The following is a 20656-nucleotide window of genomic DNA, read 5'->3' as shown; positions in this document are numbered from 1 at the left end:
AGACTGATTCTGCAGATAGGATGGTCAAGTTGTTGTTGAGTAAAGAAGGCAGTGCTGCCGTCACTGATCCTCTGTGGGCCAAGGTCCTGAAAAGTACTTGAGAAGAAAGCAGGAATTTCCCATTCAACTGCCTTAATCTCTCAAAGGGCCTCTTCTGGAAGGAGCATCCCATGGAAGGTACAAATATGTATGGTAGAGAAGGAGAAGAGAAAGAGAAAGGAAGAGACCAGGCACAGAACACACCTTTTTAAAGCCCCACTTTAAATACTGACTTCCTGCGATGATGTTCTAGTAGCCCGTTCAGCTTTGACCTCAGCAGTGCTCTATCCCACGGATGACTGGGAGGATGCTGATCTGACTTCATCTCTCCCCAGGACCAGCATGGTAGGGTGTCAAGGCTTCAGTGCTTGAGTGTTTTAGGGAGCTGCTTCTGTCCAAACCACAGCAGAAAGGCTATGCAGTAGTGACTCTAATAAATAAGGCCCAGGAGCCCTCTTCTTTTTGGTTTTTGGAGACAGGGTTTCTCTGTGTAACAGCTCTAGCTGTCCTGGAACTCACTCTGTAGACCAGGCTGACTTCGAACTCACAGAGCTCTGCCTGCCTCTGCCTCCCAAGTGCTGGGATTAAAAGCATGCACCACCACTGCCCGGCTAGGATCCCTCTTCTTAAGGAGACTCCTGGGCCTTCTATCTTCTACTCACTCTCTGGACTCCATGAACTTTTGTTTTGTTTTGTTTTCTATGTGATAGCTCCTCACTCTGTTCTTGTTACTATTTTTTTCCCCAAGTATATTTTATTATTTTATGTGTTGTAGTAGACAGACCACACCTGAGTGGACAAGTGAAGAGAGAGGGCGGAGCCCAGACACATCTTACACAGTGTACACAAACTCCCCACATGAAAGTCCTTTACTCCTTCTTTGTCTTATCAGTGACTGTTCTCTGGTTACCTAGTGTACAAGGCACTCTTAGGAAACAGCTGAAAGGGAAAGGCGTGGGTGGGGAGAGTTAAGCAATTAAAATTCCCTTAACCCTTTCCTTTTGTACTCATTATTGAAACATTTGGACACTTTTAACCCTCACTGTGTTAGAAACCCTAGTCTCCATTAAAGGGCCTCTTGGTAAGGTAAAAACAAGACCAAATAGTTTTTTATTGTTGTTGTTGTGTTTTGCTTTTGTTTTTTCAAATAGAATCTGACCTAGACTTGCACCTTTAAAAAAAAAAAAAGTCAGATTTTAAATGATGCTAGTAGTCTATTTTACATGTTAGATTTAAAGGAAAAAAAGAAAAGAAAAGGTGTCCATAGTGGTAAAAGCACTGTGTGGATGATATGGAGGAAATCAGACATAGCCACGTCCAGACTGTCTGATGCAGCCTTTTCCTGTAAAATGTCCTGTGTTGTTGATGCCACTCAGTAGCCAGCAGAATTCAGGCACAGGATGGGACGCCAGCCAGCCACTAAGTGCTTGCATCCCAGCAACCCTAATTAAATTATGGAGAATCCCATTTTTTTCTTTCCCTTTACAGTACTTCATATATTCAACGCACGAGTACGAAAGCATCTTTGTGTGGACCCCGCCCTTCTCTCTAGTCTCACTGTGTGTTGGGGGAGGGGTCTGCATGTCCTAGTACAAAGATAATCAAATGAACCTCTTCTCTGGGTTATAAATGGTTTATAATCTATGACAGAGACACTAACCTAAGCAACTGGAAAAAAAAATCTGTAACTGACAGAATGTATTTTATCATCTGGGAGTAAATAGTAAGTACATTTAAAGGGCAAGCAATCCAGACAGTCATGCAGAAATTAACAGTATGTCTGTTATAGTATGCGTTCTATAGGCTGCACTTTGAGTTTCCCATAGTCCTGTGCTGCTTCTCCTCAGATGGTATCATCTGCTTTGATTGATGACCAAAGATTTGGTCCTGGGCATTTCCCCCCTTCCAGGCTCCTTGAAAGCAGGCACTAATGTTTTAACTTTCTTACATATTATTATGGCATATAATATGAAATGTACTTAGTACCGAGTAATAACTCACAATTCAGAAAGAGAAATATCCCTTCTGGGCATTTGGGGGAGGGGATGTCGTCTCTGACCTTTAGCTTTCCAGAAAGTGCATAAAATGAGTCAGGTTAAGGAAGCCAGGGATCCAAAGAGGGGGTAGCCTTGATGAGATCTTGGAGGAAGGATAGCTTCGGACTTGAACAGAGGATCTTAGGATGCTGAGCAGGAGCTGGACAGTGCTACTCTGTGGGACCACACGCGCGCGCGCGCACACACACACACACACACAAACACACACACACACACGCACGCATGCTACAGGCCACCCACGTGTATGCTGCGGTTGAAGTCGGAAGAGCAGGTGCTATCCCTGAGCTCCACCTCAGTCTCAGAGTTGTTTGCCGTGGTCTCAACAGGAGGCTCCTTTGAGGAAGGAGTGTACCTACCTAGGGAATATGGAACAGTAGCCCTCTAGGGTGTAAAGAAATCCCTTCTGTGGTTCAGTGCTCAGCTCTACAGAGCAAAGGTGACACTAAGGACAAAATCCCGAGGGTTAGAAACCCACTATGAAGGAAGAGTGGACAGGCTCCCCGCCCCGCCCACATTCCGCTTCACTTCCGGCCATCGAGACAGAGTGACAGCTGGCCTTGCTGTCCCCTGGCTGTGTAGAACTGGCGGAGTCTGAGGGTGGTTAAAGGAAGTGGAGTTCGGAGAGACGCCCACCCTCACACTGACACCTATTGCCTCCTGAACCCCGTTAACAAGGTCACCGCCCCCTTGTGTATTTATGGGAGTCTGTGTGGCTTCACCGAAGCTCTCTGAAGATAAGCATCTGTAGGGTTAGCTCTTGGCATCTCCCACTCAGTTTTCATGGACGTGAGAAGTGAAAAGAGTTGCTCGCCTTTCCCCCACTTCTGTTTGCAACTTGGCCGCTGTGGGAAAGGGGACTTAGAAGCGAGTTCACAGTTTTAGATTTGCTGCTCGTGTCCAATAAAACTTTTCCTTCACTCTAGTGACCCAACCTGCCGATTATCCAAAGGGTATGAATAAAAGTAAGGCTTGTCACGAAAGTTCTCGAACTAGCACAGGCTATGGTGGCACAGCCTGTCGTCCCAGAATTTGGGAGGCTGAGGCAAAGGAAAGCAAGTATGAGGCCAGTTAAGAAAGGAAGAAAAGAGAAGAACATTATATTTGTGGGTTGTTTTATTGTCTTCGAACTTTAGTTCTTGCATTAGAAAAGCAATTGTTCATTATTTTTAAAATTTGGAATTCCTGATTGGTGATTTCAAACTTTTAGGATTCCATTAAGTATTAATGTCAAACTGTACTAGGTGCGGGGTTGGGGGAGTGGGGCAAATAATACTTTAAAAATTCTAATCACTGTTAACCTATCTATATGTAAGGATACTGAGAGACTGTTACAAAAGAAGGGATCTCCAACTCCCGAGTCAGCACTTCCGGTTCTTAAAGCATCAATGGACTATATTGTAATGTCATTTAAAATTCTAAATCACAACAGGGCCCTCTGATTGCCCTTCACCTAGTTCACCATGCCTTTAGTATATGGGTTTAGAGGAACAAGTTTCCCTTTTCTATTAGTAAGAGTGATAATCTAATGACCTCAATTAGAGAGGGGAGTAAAAAGGCTCACACATCTAAAAATAACTCCATTATCCACGCAGAGAGGGTCCCGTTTCTGTTTCCTCCGCCCCAGCTGATATTAAGTAAGTGGCAATCGATCAGGGTAATGTCTGGCTCTCCTTTCTCATAAATGAAGGGCTGTGGCTTTAAGTAATCGCTGGCTGCTTGTGCCAGAGGCAGAAGCTGCAGTATCAGCTTGGTGGGGAGAGAGAGGAGTCTGAGTCTGAGGTAACCTGCGGGACAGGAGGGAAGGCCACCGGGGCCAATGGCGCTCCTCCCCGGCTGAGCTCTGAATGTGGGCTGACCCGACTGGTGGGAGGCGTGGCCACCTGTGCACTTCTTGGACAGTGCGGAGGGTGGGGGAGTTGGAGACCGAAGCTGGAAAATGGGCTGCCCCAGCAGCAAAATGTGCCTGTCTCCTCCACGTGCAGCAACAAGGGTAATTAGTATTTGTTTACAGTGCTTTTCTGGAAGGCTGTCAGGGACTACCGCAGACCCTGTCGGAGCGCAGGGGCGGGGGGAGTGCTCAGAAAGGGAAGAAACTCTAGCCTGCAGAGGCCAGTCTCAGGATGGATCTCTGCAACACTGTGATCCAGATGCCGGGAGCCCCACAGCTGAGGTGATCCCAGGAAGGGCATTCACTGAGCGCTTGGGAAAGTCTCTCGCTCCCCTAGTTTCACCCTGGCGCCAAGGAATCCTCGCCTTGAGGGACTGTAGCTAATGATTGTGTTTGAGTAAGTATGGATGGATGTGTGGCTGCTACTAACCTGAAAACTATTCTTTATCGCAAGATTGATATTTGGGTTTGTTTTTTTTTTTTAAAACACTGAGACAGCCTCCTAGTTTCCTTTACTTCACTTCTGTAAAATCTATTTAGAATTATGATTGCTTCGTGATGTAATAACTCTTAGAAACCGGTGGATAGCTGGTAAAATCAATTTAATTTTAATCTTTAGGAGATTAATCTTTCTTTGTCCTAGCTTAAAAATAAACTTTCTTGTTGAGAATATAGGACTGGCCTTGTAACAAAACTTTTTTATTGTGAATATGGGACAAAGTCCATATAAGTACCTATGTTTAGAACATTAAATATTTATCTTAAAATGATTAGGATTCTATTGCCCTTGGAGAGGGGAGAACACATTACGTCTTAAGTACAGTCTGCATTAGCTGAAAGGGTCCTTGGATATGCAGTGAGCTCCAGGCTCAAAGCAAATGTTTTTAAATAGCCACTCAATTCCTCAAAAGAAAGTTTCACCAGGGACCTGGGGAAATACAGATTTCCAAACCACGAAATTCCTTCACAGCAAAGGGCCATCTGTGTTTTGCTTTGTTTTTAACAACACAAACTGTTAGCTTAAGAGATTCCTATCTTGGCTTCTGGACTCTGGGTCTCATTTTCCTAGTAATGACAAACGTGTTTACCTTAATGAAAAGGGACCCTCTTCAAAACACTAGTAACCTGATGTGTGTTTTCCGCAGCGGGAGGAAGCATTGAAGCAACACAAAACCCTCTCTCAAGAGCTTGTCAACCTCCGGGGAGAGCTAGGTAAGAAAGAGCCTGTTTCCCTGCCCCTGCCCCTGCCCCTGCCCCTGCCCCTGCCCCTGCCCCTGCCGAACTTTATTGAAGTTGCCAGATGTGTCCTTCCCTTCTACTCTCTGGCTGGACTTACACAATGGTGGCTGTCCTTTCTCCCTCTCCTGTATCTGTGCAAACACTTACTGTGGACATTACTCTTGAATCTTGGCAGTGTGACCCGAAGCTCACGGAATTCCTGGCTCTGGTCTGAGTAAGCTAACGGGAGCTTGCTGATAGCCAGCGCATACTGCATACCGAGTAGACTGGGACAGAATGATTGTTGTAATTGTGCGGATTCCCGATGACTAATTATGTCATATTTCTTTCTTTTTAATTTTTTTCCCAGGATCACTTTTTATATTAAAGCGTGTTGAAAAAAGTTACTCTCTGATAAGAGTGATCATGCTACACATCCGTGGGGTGGGGCGTGTACAGTGAGTGTCCAGTTAAAAGGATACGTACGTGCTCTGTGCTACTCAAATAGTCAGGGTGAGCTAGGGAGGAATGTCCACTAACTGCCACAGCAGTGTGCCCTGTGGCACTCTCTAGGAAGTCCCGCTGTTTGCTGTTTGACTTCTTGGCTCTTCTGAAAGAGCCTTAGATTTGAAGGACAAAGTTAGTATGGCTGCCCTTCCCACCTCAGCTCCCTGTAGGAGAGAACTGATTGCTCTGTGCACCCGCCCCTACCCCACCCCCATCTTCGGGGACCCCTCAGCCTAGGAATTGGATTCCCGATTTAGCTTCAGCTAGACCTGGAGTTGTTCAGCAAAAGGTCACTTGCTGTGTCCTTGCCTTAACTTGCTGATAGGCTGTGCTGAAAGTGTTGCATAGGCTTGAGTTCTTCAGAGGGAGCAGCTAGGGACAAAGCCAATTTCCTTCATCTAATTCTCAAAGAATCCTGTTTTTCCTCTGAGAACCAGACCATAGTTTAACTACCGCCAACCTAATTTGCTAGACTGGGAATATTTGTCAACAGCTACACCAGCCCAACCAAGGCAAAGGTCAAGGGCTAGTGCATGTGGGGTTAAGATTTTGCCTTTCCCTACTCCTTGTACCTCCCCATGGGAGTAGAGGCCAGTTCCTGGCTTAGCCTTGAGGTTCACAAGAGTAGACAAGGCATCCCTGCTGGCTGGCGTCACGTTACAGAAAGGAAGGGCCCTTGTGGAAACAGATGAAGGGTGATGAAGGAGCACAGAAGCCAGAAGTGATGGGCGAGCTCTTGCAAACCAGGACAGAAGCCACAGCATGGGCGGCCCTGATCCAGACACCTTGGGGGCCTTCAGCCGCCATTTAATTCCATCTGGCTGCTTCCCTATTGGTTTCCCAAGACCAGCTCTGTTTGTTTGTACTGTAATGGATGCGGAGTTAGGAGATGAGGGAAGAGGGTTTTTGTTTTGTTTTGTTTTGTTTGTTTTGTTTTTTGGTGTGAGTTTCAGAGTTGATGAGAACACACTGGAGATGGAGATCAGCCTGGTTTCTACTCTCTAGGAGAAGGTCGGGCCAAGACAGAAGGGGACACTGAGCGCATTGACTCTGCTTGAATGGTGATCCTCTTCACAATTAAGCACTTTAAATAGGAGCCCAGGTCCACAGCACTTGCAGTTATCTCGCAGCCTGTCAGGAAACAGCCATCCTTTGTACTCTCACCTCTTCGTCTGGCATAAGGGGGAATGTGGCCTGGTGTGCTTTTCCTGCCGCTGTCAAAGTGTCAGGATGTGAAGGGTGGCCTGTCCGTATTGTTTTGTCACCCTAGGCTGGACTTGGGAAATGGTGTCGTTTCTGCTAATAACTCATTCGGACAGGCTTGCTCAAGTACCAGTGAAGGCGTTCGGGAAAAGGTTTGCTTTGGCCAGCGAATAGATGATGAGCATCCTTTAAACAGGTACAATGAAGCTGGCCAGGAAGAAAGTTCTTGAAGCTTTCAGCTGGATTTGTGTCAAGGTCCATAATGGAAAAAGATAAAGTTTACACACCAAAGCCTAAACCTCAGTTTTCCAACTTGAGGCAATAAAATGTGTAGGACTGTGGCATGGCAGTATCCAGGCGCCAATCCTTGGGTGGGAAGCTGCGTGGCCCATCATGTCATATCTATTCTGCCCCAGTTTTCTTCTCTCTAAAGTGACAATATATATGTGCCCCCCAAGGGTGGTCATGAGGATCCCCTGAGGTAAAACACCTGTAATACTCTTTGGTGGTACAAACTCTGTAGGCAGCATAAGAAGAGAGAGCTGCTGTCTTGAACTGTCTGCGCCTTTGCCCTCCACCACTGACAGACTTTCTGGGTGCCTTCTCATTTACTGCTCTCATGGTCTCTTCCTACATGAAGCCTTCCCTCCTGGCATGCAATCAGAATGCTTCTCCTATCTGACCCACATCCCTTTAGGGAAAGCCTTGTTGCTTGTGCAAACCTCTTCAAGAAAACACTGTCTAGACAGAACAAAACTACGAGGCTTCCCCCTACGCCAGTAAGCACCATGCTGTGCACTGATGTATTTAATGTCTCTTGGGTTCTTCTGTCGTCTTCAGACTATATGGTCCTTAATGGTCCCTACTTCCTCTGGGAAGAAAAAAAAAATCATGATGAACTCTCCATTTGTGTAGCTTACTGGTATTTATTGGCATTTGAGAGTTTAAAGTTTAAAGACCAGTCTATAAACAAACACCCTACTATCCTGACATACTTTTGCGTAGCCCCTTGCCTTTGTTAATAGAATATATATATAACTTTATACCATCTTTCTTTCAATAAAGCACATTTTATACAATAATTTTCTACTGTTCCACCACATTTTTTTGTTTGTTTGTTTGTTTGAGACAGGGTAGCACCATGTAGACTAGGCTGGTTCTGAACTCAACCTTGGTGTCCCTGTCTGTCCTATCAGTCTTTTAAAAGTACATTTATTTGTATGTGCATCCACATTTATGTGCCACAGCATGTGTGTAAAGTTCAGAGGACGGCTTGCAGGATTGTGTTCTCCCCTTTCACCCTAAGAGTCCCAGTGATGAAACTCCGGTTCTCAGGTTTGATGGCAAGCCTGGGATGCCCTGAGCTATCTAGCCAGTCCATCAGGTTTAACAGACACTCAGATAATCTACACTGGGGTTAAACATTGCTGTAACCCCGGAAAACTCCCTTAAGCCTCCCCTCCCTTAGAAGCAAATACTGATCTGGTTTTTATGACCAAGAATCAGTTTTGACTCTTCTAGAATTTTCACGTAGGTGAAAGTGCAGTGTGCTCATTTGTGTACGGGTTCTTGGACAGAGGCCATGCTTCTGAGGCGTTCTTACGTGTCTCTGGATTCTCTTAACAAGGGTGGTAGCCTCCACTGAAGACATTTTTAATGGTTGTGGAGCATCTCTAGAGTGGTACAGAAATACAACCATATGAATGTGACAGGTGTATTTTTTTTAGCCCCTTGCTCTTGAGGTACATGTGTGTGCTTATTTCCAGGCCCTGCCTCTAGGTGAGCCAACCCAGTGAGATGACACTTTCTCCCGGATGGCCCCTTGCTTCCAGAGTTCTCTGCATATCTTGTTATACAAACCTGTTGTGCAAAATGTGTCCCTCCGTGTCCCAAGAGGCATCAGTTGAGTCACTCAGCACCCAGGACAGCCACTGACTCACACTCCTAACACGACTACACGCTACATTATCTCCAGGCGTATCAGTGTGTCCTGAGTCCTTCTCAGACCAGCCCTTCCTCAGCGTCCCTGGAGCCATAATTTCTTTCATGGGAGATACTGCCATGGCTACCCACCAGGTGGCATATCTTGCCATCCGGCAACAATTCGCTTTTCCATGGGCACCAAAGCTTGCACTTGCAAGCCTGACATTGTAGCGTCCATGCCTTCCTTCCCCCTTACCCCCCCTCCCGACTTTGTTTTTGTTTTGTTTAGAGCCTGACTTTGTGTCTCATGTCTCGGTGCTCTTTCTTTCTTACTCACACCTGGCTTCTGGCAGGTCCCAGCTGTGGTCTAATTCCTGTGTTTAGCTACCCCTTCTGTGTACGACACCTTTCTGCTGAAGCCTCCTTGTTTCTCCCCCTTTACTCTCACCCCTCAGACTCTTGTCTTCAGCTGGGTCTCACCCAAATATTTCAAACAAGTTAATTTTTACCTTTCCCATCCTTCTGGTGATTTGGTATACATTAAGAGTTTGTGTTTAAGAACTATTTGTTTATGTTCTTTCCACCATCCAGATCTATAAGGTCTTCAAAGGCAAAGTTACTATCCTCTTTCAGGTGTGTAGGCTCGGGGCACACAGATGCATAGACAGCAGTAAAAGAGTGGAGTTTGCAACCTAAGATGGCTACAGGGAAGGTGGGCTTCTCCTTGTAGTGTGTAAACAGTTGAGGGGTTACGTGCACAAACATTTCCTATGAACGGCTTTAAAGAGTAATATTTTGGGCTTCCAGAGTGAATAATAATAATAATAATGATGATGATGATGATGATGATGATTCTATAATTCTGTTGGAAGTGCTATGTCTCACCATGACAGTGGCTCACCAGAGAATCTTGAATGTCAGTCTTTGCAAGTAGCTCACTGTCGCATTTCATGGTCAACTTCCGAAGCAAACTTTTGCCTCAATTGAGAAAGTCAGTATGATTCTTTCTGGAGTTGTGTTGAGTAAAACGTGATTTATGGAGGCCTTTGAGATTTCTGATGTCCTTAAAATTGTGTAGTTGTTTTGTTGTTGTTCTATATAAAGAGAAAGATTTGTTTGTTATGGTGCTGGGGATCAAGCCAAGCGTTGCATGTGCTAGCCAGAGCCTCTACCCTGAGCCACACCCTTAGCCCTAAGAAAGATACATACATACATACATATACATATGTATGTATGTATGATGTATGTATGTATGTATATATACACACACACACACACACACACACATGCATATATATAAGAACTAGTATGTTTTCCTACTGCCAACCAGCTCAGAAGCCAAACTGTTTGGATAAGAACCCAAGATGGCCATGCTACCAGATTTCTCAGTCCCAACAGAAAGTGCTTCATTCAACTGAGTAAAACACTGGAAAGTCATCTGGAATCAATGCAAGCATGCATCTATAACTAATGGCTTGTGGGGTCCCTGAAGGGTATAACAAGAAGTACACTATTGTCAAATCGGAATCTCTTCTTAACTACTTAAAAAAAAAAATAAGCAAGTTGTCAAAAGCAGAATATAAACCACTAGATTGGCACTCACCCGTGAGCCACAGACTGCCTCCCTCACACTTCAAGGACTGTGTGAATGCTTTCATCCCAGTTTGGGCAATAATTCTGGTGTAGCAAGGCTGTTTGTCTAAACTGATTTAGCGCTGATTCCAAGAAGGATTTTCTTCTTTCTTTTTTCTTTCTTTCTCTTTCTTTCTTTTGTTTTATTAAAGTAGGATGTAATGAAATAGCATGAGGAAACCCCACTTCTAGAGTTCTTTATCTTGATGGGGTGTTTGAAGGAGGAGTTGATAGCTACCTCAGTCTTGGGCCATTTTCTTGTTATCTATCTATATCCTAAATTTGGACTGTGGTGGGCTCTACTGATACCTCAAAGTCTATATTTTTTCACCTACAGATATGCAAAATACTGCCAACCTGGCTCTGAGATTAGTGTATGAGATTTCTTTCTTGTCCTGGTCTTAACTCTAAAATCTCAAATTTTCCCAACTCTGGGTCACTTGTCTAGAACAGGGGTTCACAAACCTCACTGTGAGATGAAACAGATTTCCCGTTCTCACGCCCACCAATTGTGACTCATTTACTTTGGCGTGGAGTCCAGGAATCTGCACTTTTAACATCATCCGGGTGACTCTGACACCCCAGCACCTGGGACTACACCCAGACACCGCACTTATCTAGAATGTTCCTTATATGTGAGAAAGCATATAAAAACCAAGCAAGCAGACTAATGCCAAATAGCCCCAGAGAGACTTGAGTCCATTGCTATAAGTTGAAAGTTTATGCTTGCCTGAGGACTTGTACCAGTGCTTTTTGACTCTTCTGCCCTAAAAACAAGTGATCTGGAAGGAGACAAGATAGTTAATGCCCGACTAGGGCTTACTGCGCTGTTTTGACTGAAACCTGATCCTTTACACTGGGACTCCTATTTCTCAGGCCTGAGTCTTGAACACACTGTCAGTTACTGATCCATGCTTTGTCTCTGATGCACCTAGATTTTTTTTTTCCACGTGTGCGGGCAGTGTGCTGTTATGACAAGGCAAGCATCTGTTCTGCAGCCTGTTGTTGGCTAGTGCATACGATGGAAATAATCAAAATCGCCCTTCCAGACCCATCCTTGAGTGGGAGGGAGGACATAGGCAGGGACAAGCTGGCCACTCCAGGGAAGCTCAGCTGGGCAACTCTGTCAGCAGGTGGAAGATAGGCCAACCAACGGGCCCAGATTACAAACTATCTGCCAGTAAGACTTTGACACTAATCAGTAGAGGGAGAGAGGGGGAGAGAGAGGGAGAGAGGCCCAGGAAAGCTCTTATGGCCTCTAAGAACTGAGCCAGAGCATCCCTTGGTGCTCACTGCCTGGAGTGTGGTAAAGGGTGGGGGTGGATGGGGGTGAGTGATCACCTACCACCAAGACTTTGGCATTTTGTTTCTCCAAAAGTAACCTTTGACAGAGCCAAGTAACGTGGGAGACACAGAGTAGACAAGGGTCTCTTCTAAATTTCAAAATTAGCTATAAACGGCTTTCTGATTGCTCTTTTGCATGATGCCCACAAATCTATATGAACAATTTCAAAACCTCCCACGAATCATAAACTTTTTTGTGGGGAATCTTTTTTTTTTTTTTATAAAACTGTGGGTGCAATTAAATCCAGCTCTCCCATAAATAATACCATTTTACAACTTACTTCAGATGTTGCAAAAGGCGCTCGCCTTCATATTTTCATACAGGGCTCTGAGCTGACAAGTAGGTCCACCATGAGTCTCATTTTGCTAAATAGAACTTGGAGGGCAGACTTCAATCAAGACCCTGACCTCCCCTGCCCCATGTGTTCCAAGCATAGAACTCCAAACTGAATCTGACTGGCCAATTCCCCAGTTTGGGGTTCACGGGGAGAAGTTAGTTCAGGCTGCCCCAATTTGCTGTATAGTGTATAGCAGCCCCTATTTACTTTTATCATCTCTAAACTGAGAGGCCAGCAGAACAGAGTATATGTTTTCTCACTTTGCAAGTCAGGACATAGAGGCCCAGAAAGCCAGAAATACCTATTGGTCAGACAGCCAGGGCTCTGCCTTTCTTGGTAACTTTTTCATTAATGCCTTAGATTTTTGAAAACAGAGTAGACCCATACTGGCCCTGGAAGTGTATCATGATAGGACCTCATAGAGTAATATTATGCAAGGGCCGAGGTCTTGTCGTGTGGTTCTGGATGTGGGTACAGGAGAAATGAGTTATCATTTGTTCAGTGAACAAAGGCATAAAAGAGCCACTACGAAAAGGTAGCTGATTCCCAGGTGACCAGAGAGAGACTGAGAAGAAGACCCAAGGCAGAGGCAAGGCAAGGTGGATGCAAGCACTCCCCGCCCCGCCCCGTCACACCCCACCCCCCACCCCACCCCCACACCCCCCCCACCCTGGCCACCATTTCCCTCCTAAGTAACACAGAGGAGGGGAGCCCAGAAGGGTCTCCAAACAGAACTGGCTCCCCAGAAGCGTATCAGGAGAGTCACAGGATTGGAGAATGGAGTCCTCCCGTTTTTGTGTTTGTCCTTTTCTGTCACTGTCTCTAAGATGGTACAAAATATGCCTCACTCTTCATGTGGCTGGGCCTCCCCACTTTGCCTCATTCTCTTCTTTTGTATTTTAGGTTTGTTTATTAAAAAAAGAAATCTGAAAGACCGGGAAGTTCTGTTGTCCAGAATATAAAGAACAATAGCAGTAGGTAGATTTTAAAAAGAGACCCCTGAAGCACCCGTGTGTGTGTGTGGACGTAGTAGTCATATTTTGTTTGGTTTGGTTCTTTGAGATAGGGTTTCTCTGTGTAGCCTTGGCTGTCCTGGACTCTCTCTGTTGACCAGGCTGGCCTCGAACTCACAAAGATCTGCCTGCCTCTGCCTCCTGTGTTCTGGGATTAAAGGCGTGCGCCGCCGCCGCCACCTGGCTTCATATTTATCGTTTTTCATCCTAGACAAATAATGTTTTTTTTAAGCTGGGATGTGTGTGTGTGTGTGTGTGTGTGTGTGTGTGTGTGTGTGTGTGTGTGTATACAGATAGTGTGTGGGGAGGGTGAGTGCTGGAGAAAAAAAAACCTCAATAACCGTTGTATTCTGTTTTGCATTTCAAGCCTTCTCCAAGGAATGTACAATCTGGTTTGATTTCCTCTGGTAATAACAGAGACATATATCACACATTTACTTGGTCGAGCACAGGCCCAGGCTCTTCCCATGTGTTACCATGTTCAGTTCGGCAGGGATGAGGAAATGTGAGCGACCGTAGCAAATCACACGGTTGGACCCCACACTCCGGCTTTACTCTAGGAAGGTGCTTCTGGTCTCAAGCCCCAAAAGCATTGCCGGTTGTTCCCCTCTGAAGCACAGTGCTCATATATAGAAAAGAAGGAGCCTCTGTATCATTTCCAAGGACACTGGCGTTTTTCAGACCATGGCTGTGTAATGTTTTCCTCCATAACAGAACATCCATCAGTCAGCAAAGGGAAATGTGCCCCCATGAGATGGAAATAGTCAGTACAACTGTCCACCCCCTTACAAAAATCCCTGGGGCCTGATTACGTAATGGCTCCACTTCCTCTCTGTTAGGGGGTAACTGCCAAAGGGCCTGGGATTAATGTGATCCTGTTTTCCCAAGGTCACATTGGACTGTACAGTGGCGTCTTCTCTAGATGCCATCCAAGTGACTGTTTGAAAAAAAACAAAACCTGCCTTTCTTTATTTCTTGTGCAGCGGCTCGTCCTTGCTCAAATAGCTGTGGTTTAGACAGGCAGGCAGGCCAGGGCTCCCCAGTTCTCCTCCTGGTCTGGCCTTGGCCTAATCGTCTCAGGGCTGGTGCATCTCTGAGTAAAAATGTCAACTTCTATATTTTTTGTTTTCGAGACAGGGTTTCTCTATGTAGCCTTGGCTGTTCTGGACTCTCTTTGTAGACCAGGCTGGCCTCGAACTGACAGAAATTCACCCACCTTTGCCTCCCTGAGCACCCAGGATCAAAGGCACGTGTGCCACCACGCCTGGCTTCAACTTCTGTCTTTAACATGACTTAGACTTTAGAGATACTATTTTAAGTGAGTCTATGTTTTTCTTTTTTAAGTCTAAACACTGTGTGTGTGTTTGTGTGTGTGTGTACCCCAGCATTCTGTGCATGCTATAAATATACTCTACAACTGAGCTGCATCTGTAGCCCATGGTTTGGGGGGAGGGGGAGAAGCTCTTGTGTAGCCCAGGCTGGCTTTGTACTCCCATTTAGCCCAGGCTGGTATTGAACTTCCTATCCTGCTACCACAGCTTCCTGAATGCCAATATATCATGTGTCCACCACCACATCTAGCTATCTATTTCTTTTGAACTATGCAGTGCTGGCTGTCCTAAAACTCACTGTATAGACCAGGCTGGCCTCGAACTCACCAAGACCTGCCTGTCTCTGCCTCCCAAGTGCTGGGATTAAAAGCATGCACCACCGAACCCAGCTCTACCTGTATTTCTTGCTGGAGCTAGCTTTTAAAGCTCGAAAGTGTATGTACTTAGGAGTGTATACACCAAGTGTCCCTTCTGTGTGCTCAATCACGCACAAGTTTTAATGGAATGTTTAAAAACAAAGACCTAAGTGGTAGTTTTCCTAAACTGAGAGTAACGGTACACACCTTTAATCCCAGTACTAAAGGGGCAGGCATGGAGGAGATCTCTGAGTTCGAGGACAGCCAGGGCTATGTAGTGAGACCCTGTCTTGGGGGGGGGGGGCGGGGGTGGAGATTAGATTTTTCTTTTCTTTTCTTTTTGTTTGTTTGTTTGTTTTTCAAGACAGACTTTCTCTATGTTATCTTGGCTGTCCTGGACCTGCTTTGTAGACCAGGCTGGCCTCAAACTCACAGTAGTCCTCCTGCCTCTGCCTCCTGAGTGCTGGGATTAAAGGTGTGCGCCACCACGCCCAGCTTAGATTTTTTTTGTTCATGTAGTAACTTCTTTAAACCTGCTATACCTAGCAACACGGGGGAAACTCCATGGTCACTTATTCTTAATCCTGGATGACTTTCTGTTTTGTTCTGGCTTTGTTAGTTGTCAGATGAACTCAAAGTATCAGGCAAAGAATCAAGAAGGCAGCAGACTGCGGGTGGGCAGGAGTCTACACAGGTGGCCCTGTAACCTGTCCATGCTATGAGAAACCAGGAGAAAATCCACAGCTGAGAACTGTGGGGTGAAGTCCTTCCCCAGCACAAACATGTATGTCCTGGCAGACAAGGAGCATCCCAAGAGCCCTTAATACAACGTTTGCATGTACATCCTTCTGAAACGGAACTCAGGCATCTCTCCATCAGATCACCGCTTCTTTAAGATCCCGGGCTAGTTGATCCAAACTAAAGCCATGTGTGAGTGAGAAGCGTAGCCCAGATGTTGCACACAGCACTGTAAACAGCTGAAGGTCCCTTGCACAGCTGCAGGCTGATGTCACCTTCTGGGGCCTGGCCTGGCCTTTGCCGTCCACTTCCTTATCTGACCTCATCTCCTTGCCTCTTCTCTGGTTCTCCTCTCCCGTCTGTTCCCTCTTCTCCAAGCTCATGGTAGGCAGCAAAGCTACACACTGTTTGGGCTTCTGGTTTTTTGTGTGTTTAAACAGAGCAAACAGCCCCATCCGCCGGCTAATGAGAAAGGATCTGTGTGTATCCTACTTGGTTTTAAACACCAACATGCTGTAATTATATATTCAAACTGACAGTGGTTTGATTATAAACCACTGTGTGAAACCCAGGCAGGTGTAGCCAGAGTTAGCCTGCATTCAGAAGCCCTTTGTGCCCACAGTGGATGTAGACTTTCTTAGTTTATTCCCGAGTGACAGGGTTTGCTGAGACACCTATGTGCCAAGAGACCCCTATGAACTGAGACTCTCGTATATGAGATGTTTGTGCCTGGTATGAGTTTCTGGATGAGCTTGGTCATGTTTTCATTGTTTGTGTTTGCTGACATGTAAAATTCTAAAACGAGTATTTCTCTCACTAAAAGTGGATCCGCTCACTGATTGGCTACAAAGCATTTTTACATACTTTTCCCACATAAAGGTCTAATTTGAGGTACACGAGGGACCTTGTGGGAAGGCATCCATCATATTCTCTCTCTCTCTCTCTCTCTCTCTCTCTCTCTCTCTCTCTCTCTCTCTCTCTCTCTCTCTCTCTCTCTCTCTCTCTCTCATTTTTGGAGATAGGGTTTCTGTAGACCAGGCTGGCCTTGAACTCACAGCGATCCACTTGCCTCTGTCTCCCAAGTGCTGGAATTAAAGGCGTGCGCCACCACCACCTGGCCATCATTCTCACTTTAACATGTTGCAAAGTTAGTTGGCAGAAGCTAATGTTGTGTTTGCTATGTCCAGAATCTCCTTATAAAAAGTGTAAGAGGCTGTTTGTTAGCAATTAAGAAAGCCATTCATAAGCCAGGTGCAGTGGCTCACACCTGTAGTCCTAGCACTTGGGGAGGAAAAGGCTGGTGGATCTCTGTGAGGCCAGCCTGGTCTACAAAGTCAGTCCAGGACAGCCAAGACAGAAAAACCCTATCTTAAACAAACCAAACCAACCAAACAAAAAGAAAGCCCTTCATTATACTTTATTAAGTTATTTTAGAGGAAAAGAAAAGCCTTAGAGTATTTAATCCCAAATGTTTTCTGTGATGAGCCCTGCCACCTGGCTTTCATATACCATTTCTGCTTCGTGAGTTGCTTTGTTTGAAATTTTTGCCTGTCTGTTTGTGGTGGCTTTGTTTGTTTTGAGCTAGTCTTACTATGTAGCCCAGACTAACCTCAAACTCAAAGATCCTCCTGTTTCAGCCTCCTCAGTGCTAGAACTAGAGGCACATAGCACAGTACTTGGCTGTCCTTTGTGGATTTTTTTTTTTTAGTAAAGTGGGAGTAAAATTTTCGGTCTTTATACTAGAATTTTATTAATGTATTTGTAAGTGACTCTACTTAATTAAAAATCCATTGTGCAAATCAAAATCATGGTGTATCACCTCACATACATTACGTGGGTATTCTATATATTTTTCCTTAAAATTAAAAAAAAATGAGATTAATATAACATCATTATTTCCCCTTCTCTTTCCACCCTCCAGACCTCCCTATTAACCTCTCCTTGCATTATGTTTTATTTTAACTAATCACATTTTGGTTAGGATATGGAGAAGTGAAATCTTGCCTCTTACACTGTAAATCCACTTAATATCTGAAAGTGGAGTTTCCATATGGAATAGCAATTCCTCTTCCAGATGTAGACACAAGAAAATTGAAGGCAGGGGCCACGCAGCTAGTGGAGTCCCCTGTGTTCGTGGCAGCCATGGTTCAGTGTAGCCAGGTGGTAGAAACAACAAGTGCCATCAGTGGATCAGTGTGTACAATCAGTGGAGTCTTAGCCAACCTGAAAGGCAAGGCAGTCCCAGCACAAGCCACATGACAGATGAACCTGAGGACATCATGCTAAGTGAAATAAGCCAGGTAAAAAGACAAGTACTGTACAGAAGATGGGATTCACCAAGGTGGGAGACATGACGGCAATAATCAAACTGCATTGTGCATGTATGAAGCTACAGAGAGAGAAACACTTCTCCATGTCACAGTTTGTGACAGTGGAAAGGTACACATTATGGCAGAGTTGAGGAAAGTGTTTGCCTTGTGGCTGGGAAACTGGAGTGATGAAGGGACAGCATCCCGGTGTCCCTCTCAGAGGTGTGCCCCAGTGCTCTAAGGTCCACCTCCCTCCAATGGGCCTCTAGCCACATGGGCCTTTGATGGTCGTTTTTTAGTTGAACTGCAGCGCTTGTCACAAGGCAAGTGAACCGGTGTCATGTCTCTGCCTCCAGAGTCATCACAATGGCAGGTAAATGTTGTGTGTTTCAGACCATTGAACACATGTAAAGGTTCCCCTCCCTTTTTTTTTTTTAACACCCTTTTCAGTTGCTGCTTCGAGCACCTGTGAGAAGCTAGAAAAGGCTAGGAATGACTTACAAACAGCGTACGAAGGATTCGTCCAGAAACTAAACCAGCAACATCAGACGGACCGGACGGAGCTGGAGAACCGGCTGAAGGAATTCTACACCGCGGAGTGTGAGAAGCTTCAGAACATTTACATCGAGGAGGCAGAAAAGTATAAAACTCAACTGCAAGAGCAGGTCTGTGCAGCTGGGCTGCTCTGGCGTGCCTGTCTGCCCGAGTTCTCAGCCATCCCCCGCCTTTTCATTTAACTGGGGAAAGCCTGGCGGATGGATTTCTTTTTCCTATGATGAAATGTTGAATTAAAGAAGGGGGAAGCAGCCAGGCACAGTGGTACATACCCCTGATCCCAACATTTGGAAAACTGAAACAGAAGGATCGGAGGCTTCAAGGCCAACGTGGGTAACTTAGTGAGTCCCTGGGTCAAAATAAATACTGATAACAGGGCTATTTATGTCCTCAGTGACATGAAGGTTTATGAGTCTCTGGGTTCAACTCCCAGTACGCACATATCTATCTATCTATCTATCTATCTATCTATCTATCTATCTATGTATCAGTCCTCTACAGTCCCATCAGCAAGCTACTTGGAGAGGCTGAGGCAACTTGTGAGACTGTCTCAAAGTAAAGGAGGTTCAGATCTTCAGAGGTTCAGCACGAGCTTGCTAAGCATGCCTAAGGCTCTGCTCAATCCCTAGTAGGACGAATTTTTTAAAGGAGGGGACAGGGGATAGAAGTACCACAAAACCAGCCCCCTCCGAAGCATCCTGGCATTTAGTCACTAAACCATTGGCTGTGTACTTTTTTTTTTTTGTAAAATGCCTTTTTAATAACCCATCTTTCCCACTAGTATCATCAACTCTGTTTTCCTGTGCCCTGTTTCCCTTGCTTTTGAATTTAGTACATGCATAGTGTCCACTGTATGCCAGGCGTGTGCTAGGGGCTGACAGTAGAATAGTCACGTGATAGACGTGGCGCTGAAGTGGACAGTGCAGCCCTGCGCCTTGAGACGGACTCAGCCAATACCATATAAGTGAACCCTGCCGAGCTTGGACCATCTATGTTCCTGTGGGGGAGGATGGGTTGCAGCCATGGGAGGGGCAAGGCCAGAGTGGGCTTGTTCTACACATGCGTTAGCTGGGTGCAAGCCCATGAACAAAGCCCCTTAATATACGCTTCTTTATTTGACTTAGCGCTTTTGCTCTTTCTGGTATATTATGGTTTTGTTTGTTCCTTACAGTTTGACAACCTAAATGCGGCCCATGAAACCACTAAGCTGGAGATCGAAGCTAGCCACTCAGAGAAAGTAGAATTGCTGAAGAAGACCTATGAAACCTCCCTTTCAGGCAAGGGTGCTTTCTGCTGCTTCATTAGAGACACAAATGGAAGTGTATGATATTTGCTAAAGCGGAAATGACTCATAAAACCCCGTGGCGTTCACTTGGCATTCGTCCTGGTTTCTTTGTACATTGTTCATTATTAGTGTGTGCCCTTTTCCCTTAAGGATGCGAGTAATGGTTAGTTATATATGCCAGGCCATTAGGAGACAGGATGAACCTCCAAAGAGTCTAAAGGCTTTTTTGGTGGTGATGGTGGTGGTTATTGGTAGTTGCTACTTTAGGTCCTGGGAAGGTCAAGGTGTCCATTTGTATCATAGTGCTGTAAGGAATCCACACTTACGCACTCTTGCACACTGTGGCTCTGGTAAAGAACGGGTGGCATTTGATGGTCAAGGACAGGATCTGTTGTTGTGACCTCACCACCATTGGAAAGCTGGAAGTCAAAGGAAAGGAACGAGAAGCCATTTCTTTCAGGACAAAGTCAGCAGTGCCGTTGGGCGACCACCACCAATCAGCTGCAGCTCACAGGATAGCAAGGGTGTGTGGTAGCTGAGCGACCCTTTGGAGGGACTTCTCCTGAGAGGTGGGCTATGTGGAATTAGAGGTGGTGGCTGACAAAAGTGGCTGGCTTACATACACATTTAGTAAACATTGTCTTCCTGCTTAATTTTATACTTCTATCTTTTTTGGGGGGGGAGGGGTAGAGCAAATTGAAAGGAAGACGGGGCCCCCAGACCAGGGATCAGAAATCTGTCTTTTAAGACGCTGCCATTTATTCTGAGGGTTTGAGGGTTTCCTTTGCCTATGTGGGCATCAGGCTTTTTGGTCCTTAAACCAGAAATCTCTGCCATACCTAGTAAAGCTGTTCTGAGAACATACTGCTTAATTTATAGAATTGCATCGTATGACTGGAAAGTAACATAAGTCATACCTT

General features: G+C 45.4%; 1 protein-coding gene across 1 annotated transcript in view; it reads left to right on the top strand.

The window, feature by feature from the left end:
- MTUS1 (microtubule associated scaffold protein 1) overlaps window positions 1-20656 on the top strand; it is a 149696-nt gene that overhangs the window by 118972 nt on the left and 10068 nt on the right. Inside the window, 3 exon segments of the mRNA XM_084759662.1 lie at window positions 5130-5196; window positions 18347-18561; window positions 19623-19728. Of these exon segments, the coding sequence (XP_084615788.1) occupies window positions 5130-5196; window positions 18347-18561; window positions 19623-19728 (388 nt within the window).

This window comes from Acomys minous (assembly GCF_964271855.1).
Source record: "Acomys minous genome assembly, chromosome: 15".
Taxonomy (NCBI): Eukaryota; Metazoa; Chordata; class Mammalia; order Rodentia; family Muridae; genus Acomys; species Acomys minous.
Note: the sequence above shows the minus strand (reverse complement) of the source record. Positions and strands in the feature narration are given on the sequence as shown.